Below are 7874 nucleotides of genomic sequence, written 5' to 3'. Positions count from 1 at the left end.
CTCAGAATTAAACCCGGGGCTGAAATCGCCAATTAGTTCACAGCTCCGCTTGTGAGCCCCTCTCGCCTCACGCCGCTGACCGCAGCCGGCGGGGAGTTTCCCGGAGCACGAGGAGGGGTCCGGCGGCCCCGGAGCCCTGCGGCCCCCCCGCCGCGCCGGGCAGCAGCGGGGTGCGGGGCACAGCCCGCCTGCCCCGGGCCCCGCGCGGGGGCGGTGTCGGGCTGCCCGGAGGTGGCTCTGTGGGGGCTGGGGAGGGCAAAGATCGGGAGCGCGATCCGGGCGAGCGGGGCTGGTTGTCAGGGTTTAGCTCGAGGTGCGTTCAGTGCCTGTACGGTTCGTTCGGTGCCGGTTAGGCCCCGGGCTTGAGCAGGTTCCTGGTTCTTCGAGCCCGTGAGCCTGGGGGAGCCGGTGGGTGCGCGGGGGCCCGCAGCCCCGCTTCCCCCTGCCACCAACCAGCTCGTTCCGCCGCGCAGGAACGCTGCCCGCCTCCCCGGGGTGAACCGCCGCAGGGATCCCCGCCTCCCCACGGCCACGGCGCCCTGAGGCGGTAACGAAACCGTCCCGCCGGGCCGGGGACGGCAGCCGGGGGCAGCTCGCGGGCGCGGGGCCGGGAACGCGCCGGGCTCCCCGGGGCCGCCCCGTCCCGGTGCCGGTGCCGGTGCCGTGCTCGGGCCGCGCCGCCGGCCCCGCTGCCGTTGCCATGGCGACGTTGTCAGCGCCCCGCTCCCCCCGCCCCGGCCGCGCGCCGCGCCGCGCCGAGCCCCGCCCCCGCGCCCCGCCTCGGCCAATGGCGCGGCGCCGCCCGGCCGGCTGCCGGGTGACGTCACGGCCGGTGAAAATCCCCCGTGGCCGCGGGAGCGGGGCGGCGCAGCATGGCCAAGCACCACCGCACGCCGGCGCGCTCCGCCGAGCCCGTCATCGAGGTCAAGAGCAAGGTAAGCGCCGGTACTGGTACCGGTGCCCGGCCGGCAGCTCACGTTGGGGGCGGCAGCGCGCGCCGGGCGGCGGCGGCGGCGCGGGAGCCCGGCCGCGATGCGCCCCGCTCCGCTCCGCTCCCCGGCGTTGCGGCGGCGCAGCCCGGGGCCTGCCCCCGAGCCCGAGCCCGGCCGCCGCGGAATCCCAATGCGGGGCTGTCGCGGCCGGTGCCGGCAGCGGGAGCACCGCCGGGGCGCGCCCGCCGGGTGTCGGGCAGGCGGGCAGCACGGCCCCGCCGGTGGCCCCGGCCGCGGCCACCCCGCGGCCACCCCGCGGCCAGCTGTGCGCGCTCGCCGGGGCGCGCTTCCCGGGGCTGCCAGCAGCCAGCCGTGCCGCCTCCCCCCGCCGCACCTGCCCCCCGCACCCCGATGCGTGCCTGCCCGGCGCATCCCTGCCCGCCTGTGCCTGCCTGCCCAGTCCCGCAGCCGCCACCCTCGGGTTGCGCGCTTGGCCGGCTGCAGCCCGCACAGACGTGCCCCTGCTGGCCCCTTACGAGGTGCTCGTGGTCCCCTGGGGTCCTGCCAGGGGGTGAACTCCAGCCGCGTCCCCCCCCCCGGGTGCCCCTCGCAGCAGGACGCGGCGGTCTGACAGGTTTGGGTCCCCAGCCCAAATCCTCCCTGGGGAGAGTTCCTTGCCCCCCGCAGACCCGGTGGGTTTGCGCCAGCTCCTGATTCCCTGTCTTCTCCTAGGGCTTTCCCCGGCTTTGCAGTGACTGTCCCGCTCCATCCCGGGGGGCTTTGCCACGGCACAGCTGGTCCCGCATCCCCGGCACCCGCGCTGGGGCGTGCAGTGCTCTCCTCCCCAGGGTGCACCCAGCACCGCTGCCCGCCCTGCAGGTGCGGTGCCGTCCCTCCTGCTGCCTTCCTGAGCCTGTTCTTAATCGGCTTCTCGTTCGTCGTGACCGAAGGAGGCAATAATTAACGCTGCTGCTCACGACGTGCTACAGCAGTACACATGTCACAGGCAAGGGCCTCCTGGTGTCACGGTCCCCCCATGCCGGCTGGGGATAGAGGCTCAGCCAGCCGCTGCCCTGTCTCCAGACTAGTGCCCCGTTAATAACAGGTGGAGGGTCCTGCTGCGCCTTCCTCCAGTGTGCGAGCGCCTTTACCTCCTCTTCCTCCTTCTCTGCAGTTTGATGCTGAGTTTCGCCGTTTCGCCATCAAGCGCTCCAGTGTGGGCACGTTCCAGGACTTCTATCGCCTGCTGCAGAGCGTGCACCAGATCCCCCGCGTGGACGTGCTGCTGGGCTACACGGACGTGCACGGCGACCTGCTGCCCATCAACAATGACGACAACTACCACAAGGCCCTGTCCTCCGCCAACCCCCTCCTCAGGGTCATCATCCAGAAAAAGGGTCAGTAGCAGCCAGAGAAGGGTGCTGGATCCGTCCTCTCCGTGAAAAGAGATGAGCAGGGCAGACAGCATCCCATGCTTCCCGTGCTGGCCGCAGGGCTGGCTCTGTCCCCTCCTGCCACTGCTTTGGTGGATGGCTCGGGAGGAGGTGACACCTCTGCCACCCAGCCTGGCCCCACGCTGCCCGGACAGCAAAGGGAATCCTTGTGCTTTGCCCCACTGAAGTTGCATTTCCAGCTGGGCTTGTGTGGGCTCCCTGAAAACACAGCAGCTGCTGCCAGAGCCCATCCGTCTCCCTGCCCCAACGTGGGGGAGCCACTGTGTTGTCAGGGCTCTTGGGGCACCACCGGGGGCTTTGCAGGGGGAGGGGGCTCGCCCCCTTCCTGGCTGCCCAGGGCCTTGTCCGGGCTGCAGGAGCGCATACCTGGAGAGCAGCTCGTATCGGAGTGTGAAACAGCCGTGATAGCAGCGTGCCGATCACAGCTGCCTGGTGCTGCAAGGCTGAAAGCCTCCTGGTGACAAATGCCTCGGGTATGTCACCTCTTTGCTGGGGAGATGGAGACAAGCCCTCCTTGCGAGGTCCTCTTCTGCTCAGTTAATAGCACCGAGGCTTTTTAAACATTAAGCAGAAGTGCACGAAGGTGGAGCCTGCTCTAAAAGTCCCAGTGTCCCTGGCACAGCGCCTGGAGCATCCCGCTGGCTCTAGCTCACGCTGTTGGTAAAAAGCCCCTGGGCGAGGGGTGACACTGTGCTGGGTCTCAGCAACCTACCCCTGCCGGAGAGCCGGGTTTTCCTGGACTCTTGCTGGTGGCGGATGGCCTGAACGTGTTTCCTGCATGGCCCTGAGGCATGCGGCCAGCAGAGGCCATCCAGGCTGGTGACAAGGGGGGAAACGGAGCCCATGGGGTCCTCCAGGGCCGTCCCTACCAGCACCAAACCGTCCCCTCAGCTCAGAGCGGTGGACAGACCTGGGCTGCAGCACGGGGAGCAGGTGCTGGGGCTGCCGTGGGAGCATCACTTCTCTTCCAGAGCTGCCTCTCCTGCTGGGAAAAGTCTGTGAGGGTCCGTGGGCGGCCGCGCTGAGCTGGCACAGTGCGGAGAGCGGGTGTCCATGGCCCTGCACCATGGGCAGTGCGATGAGGAGGGCAGGGAGGCGGTGCCGTTGGGTCCCGCTCGCCCTGGCTCCCGGCTGTGCCCGCAGCAGAGGGGCTGCGGGAGGTGTGTGGAGAGGCTGGGAGCAAGCCCCGGGTGAGTCACAGCTGATTTAAAATGGATCCAGGTCATCCCAGGGCTGGGCTGTAGTCAAACCAGTCCAGGTTGGCGGGGAAGGCGGCTGCAGAGCCTCTTTCACATGTTGAGTGTGGGAACTATGCACACGTGTGTGCACGTATGTGTGTGTGTGTGTACATGCTGGGGGGCTCTGGAGCAGCCGGTCCTGCAGCAGGGGCTCAAAAAGCAAATGCTGCAAGCTTGGTTGCTCTCCCTGCCGTCACCCCTTCGGGTGCCTCCTTGGCCAGACTCACGCGCAGAGGTGGTGAAGACGTCCCAGCAGTGCCGTCAGCCTGGCTGGGGGCAGCTCCCCCCCCCCCCCCCCGGCTAGGCATGGCCCGGGGCGGGCTGGAAGGGCAGGAGAAAGCCCAGCGCGTCCCCAGGGCTTGTCTGCAGGGTGCTGACCTGCCCGGTGTGGCTGCTCCGCGCCCCTCGGAGAGGAGCTGCATGCTGAAATAGCTGTGGGAAAGCCTCCGCCGCCCTTCCCCGAGCTAAAAATAAGCCAGGCAGTGAGTGCAGGGAGATATTTATAACCCAGGAGCCCTGGCAGGCTGGCTTGTCCTGGGAGAAACCCCGCGTCCCCTGGGTGCGGGGTCTCCCCAGAGCCCATGTGGCTGGAACGGGGTCTGGGTGCTGGTGGGGGGCACCTGGAGCATGGTACCCCCTCTGTGGGTGCTGCACCTGGGTGGCACGGGGGATACGCTCCCTTCCCCTTGCTGTGTCACTGGGGCCAGGCTCTCTGTTCCCATTAGCACCTTTTGGAGATCATTTTGGAACGCGGTGCTTTGCTGCATTGCTGGCCGCTGGCGTGGGCTGGGGCTGCTTGGCTGGGGTGGGTGCTGCTGGGGCCACGCTGAATCCAAGCCAGCAATTGCTCTCATGGCAAACGAAGCATTTCACGGGCCTGGCGATGAGGAAGAGCGTGGCCAGCAGCTTGAGGATGCTGTTACCCCCTGAGCAGAGCTGGGGGGATGTGCTGGCAACGCAGCGTGCAGATCTGGGCTCCCCCATGAAAACGGATTGGGAGAAACCAGAGAGGTCCCAGGGGCTGTTCCCTGGCACCTGCGGGATACGGCCAAGGGGGGACGTGGTGGAGCTGGGACCCACAGAGCAGCCACAGGGTGGTCACCCAGGGCATGGTTGAGGGGGATGGAGCCAACCCCTGTCTGGTGGTCATGAAACGAGAGAGTGCTGGGAACTGTGGGTTGGGAAGTTTGTGGGGCTGGGGATGCTGCAGCCCAGGGATGGGTCACCAGGAGCTGGGGGTCTCCATCCTCAGTGGTGGCAGGGCTCTGCAGGACATGGCTGTGGCCACGATGATCTGCTGCCAGCGATGGTCCTGCTCCAACAGGGACAAGGGACTTGGGTGCTGTCACGTCCCCCAGTCATATTAGGAGAGCTGAAGCCTGGATTCCCTCTCCTCAAACCCAAACCAGGGTATGGCACCAGCTCCTGGGCTGTTAGAGCCAGCAGCTCCAGTGTTAAGCTGCAGAGTTTGGCTTAAAGCGTGATTAAGGCTGAATCACTGCCTCGATCCCACTAATCCCGGCTGTGAGTACGCCGGGTAATCCCGGGAGAGGAGATGGGCCTGGAGGAGACAGGGTGCGGGAAGAGCCGGGGGTGATGATCTGGGCGGAAAAAGCTGGTGAGCCCTGGGAGCAGGGTGCTTCTCCTGCCCGTTCCTCTGGCACCTGGGGCCAAGGACACATGGTTGCCCGTGTCCCCAGGAGGTCACAGTGCCAGCTGGCTGGGCACTGCCTGACCGCATCCCCCTTGTTTCCCGCAGCAGAGTCCGATGCCGGCGTCTTTGCCTCCAACTCCTTGCAGCGGAAGAAGAAGGGCCTGCTGCGCCCTGCGCACTACCGGGCCAAGCCTCACCTCCTCATCGGCATGCCCCAGGACTTCCGTCAGATTTCCTCCATCATCGACGTGGACATCCTGCCGGAGACCCACCGCCGCGTGCGGCTCCACAAGCACGGCTCTGACAAGCCGCTAGGCTTCTACATCCGCGATGGCGTCAGCGTGCGCGTGGCCCCGCAGGGTGTCGAGAAGGTGCCCGGCATCTTCATCTCCCGCCTGGTGAAGGGCGGCTTGGCGGAGAGCACGGGGCTGCTGGCAGTGAGCGACGAGATCCTGGAGGTCAATGGCATCGACGTGGCCGGCAAGTCCCTGGACCAGGTGACGGACATGATGGTGGCCAACAGCCACAACCTCATCATCACCGTCAAGCCGGCCAACCAGCGCAACAACGTCATCCGCAGCAGCAAGGCCTCGGGCAGCTCGGGCATGTCCACGGACAGCACCCCCAGCCAGCAAACCCCCAGCCCGGCCTCGCAGTACCTGAGCAACTACAGCACGGCTGAAAGCGACGAGGAGGGCGACCTGGTCATCGAGAGCGACAGCGCGCCCCACTACATCCCCGGGGGCTGCCCCAACGGGGGCCCCGCGGACGGACCCCTGCAGCGCAGCCTGTCCCCGCACAGCTCGCGGGGCTCCCTGCAGTCCCTGGGCAGCCACGACGGCAGCCCCGGCCGGGGCAGCGTGCGGGAGGACGGCACCCTGCTCACCCTATAGCCGCGGGGCCGTGCTCCCGCACTGCCCTTCACAGCTGGCCGGGTTTCCGCGCAGCCGGACTGGTTGTGGGCACCGGGGAGACGGCGGGGGCCGAGCGGGGCTGCCCCTGCCCTCTCTCGCTGCGCTGGGTCCCCAGGGCAGCACCTGCTCCCACCGGGCACTGCCTGCCTGAGCACCTCGCCTCCCGCCCCGCTTCTTCCGAACGAGTGGGGTTTTTAATTGTTTTATCAGAATACGCATCACTGAGTAATATATTGCAATGGACAGTAAAACCTTTTATAGAAAGCACCCCGCTTGTCCGTGGTTCGCGTCTCTGCAGGGGCCAGCACCAGGCCCCAGCCGCCCCGAGGTGCTGCTCCCCCTCCAGGGCAGCAAATGGCCTCTGCCGCAGGACAGGGCAGGCACTTCCCCTGCAATAACCCTACAGTACCCCCTGGCATGCACTGTGCCATTGCTGCTGCTTGGGGTGGCCCCGGTAAGGCCCATCGTGGGGAGTTTTGGAAGGACGCTGGGGCACATCATCTCCCTGCGCCCCTCTGTCCCGCTGCATATGTCCAGGCACAGGGAGCCTCGCCAGGTCCTCCCAGCCTGCTGCGGGCACATTCCCACCTTGTCCCCTCCACGGTCCCCTCACTGTCCCCCGGTGATGCCTGCAGGGACACGGGTGGCCCCCAGGCTGGCAGCAGCACCCAGCCCCAGTAATTGCTGCAGGGGATGGCGCAGCTCCATCCTCCTCCAGCCCCGAGCTCGGGAGGCCCAAGCCACACAGGAGAGGGTGGGGGGAAGCTGCTGCCTTGGTTTAGCAGTGATGCCCAACATCGGCTCTCCCAGCCCCTTTGCCCAGGGCCCAAGCAACACAGGGTCCTCCTGCGGGTGCGGCGGTGCAGGGTGTGTGGTGGCACCTGGCCGATGGGAGGAGGAGGAGGAGGACCTTCAGTCCTCTGGGACTGCGAGGGCTGAGCTGGGAGCAGCTCCCTGTGGCCACTGAGCAAGGCCCTAGACGGGCAAGACAGCAAACCAGACAGCAGAGCTGGTTAGTCCAGGCTTGTTTACAGCAGGGAAGTGAATGGGGGCTGGCACACACGGCCCCTAGGCTACCCACAACAGGGCCAGTGCTGTTCTAAGCACGGCCCTCATCCAGCCAGCTCAGCCTTGCGGCAGCGATGCCCTGAGGAACAGCCCCACGGGAGCACGAGGCCATTTTCCAGCTGGCACCTTGCCTCCTCCAGCCCCCGAGCACTGAAAGCTTCCTTGGGGCTTGGCAGAAGCAACAGCCCCAACAGCCCAGGGCACTGCAGGGCTGCGGACACAGGGCGAGGCTGCCCTGCAACATCCCACTGCCCTGGCAAGCCCCAAATCCTGCTCAAGGATCGAGCCACCCCCTGCAACAAGGCAGCTGCATACAGCATTCGCTCCCCGCCCTGTGCAGCGGTGGTGGCAACCCCGTGGCTGGAGATGTTCCAAACCCCGCTGGACAAGGCCCGGCCCAAGGCACTGGGCTGAAGACGGCACTGGTGGGGTTTCCGTGCACGTTCAGTGACTCCACTCCAAGTTCACCAATATGTCCCTGCACCCGAGCCCTGTAAAACCTAATCCCTCAGGCCATCCCGTGCATGGGGACTCATGTCTCTCCCCCTGGTTGCACCACATCAATGCTGCTGGTTTCTGCTGCCCATCACCACCCCTCAGGCTCTGCTGAGCCC

At 67.0% G+C, this 7874-nt stretch overlaps 1 protein-coding gene across 1 annotated transcript; it reads left to right on the top strand.

Annotated features, from left to right (window-relative positions):
* The first annotated feature begins 772 nt into the window (after positions 1–772).
* On the top strand, positions 773–7181 carry PARD6A (par-6 family cell polarity regulator alpha). The gene is given in 4 exon segments (XM_080551954.1): positions 773–865; positions 867–935; positions 2107–2329; positions 5384–7181. Coding segments are annotated over 4 exon segments (1158 nt in total). The 5' UTR covers positions 773–787; the 3' UTR covers positions 6172–7181.
* The last annotated feature ends 693 nt before the right edge of the window (positions 7182–7874 follow it).

Source organism: Anser brachyrhynchus (genome assembly GCF_964034855.1).
Source record: "Anser brachyrhynchus genome assembly, chromosome: 12".
Classification (NCBI taxonomy): domain Eukaryota; kingdom Metazoa; phylum Chordata; class Aves; order Anseriformes; family Anatidae; genus Anser; species Anser brachyrhynchus.
This window is presented reverse-complemented; position numbering and strand designations above follow the sequence as displayed.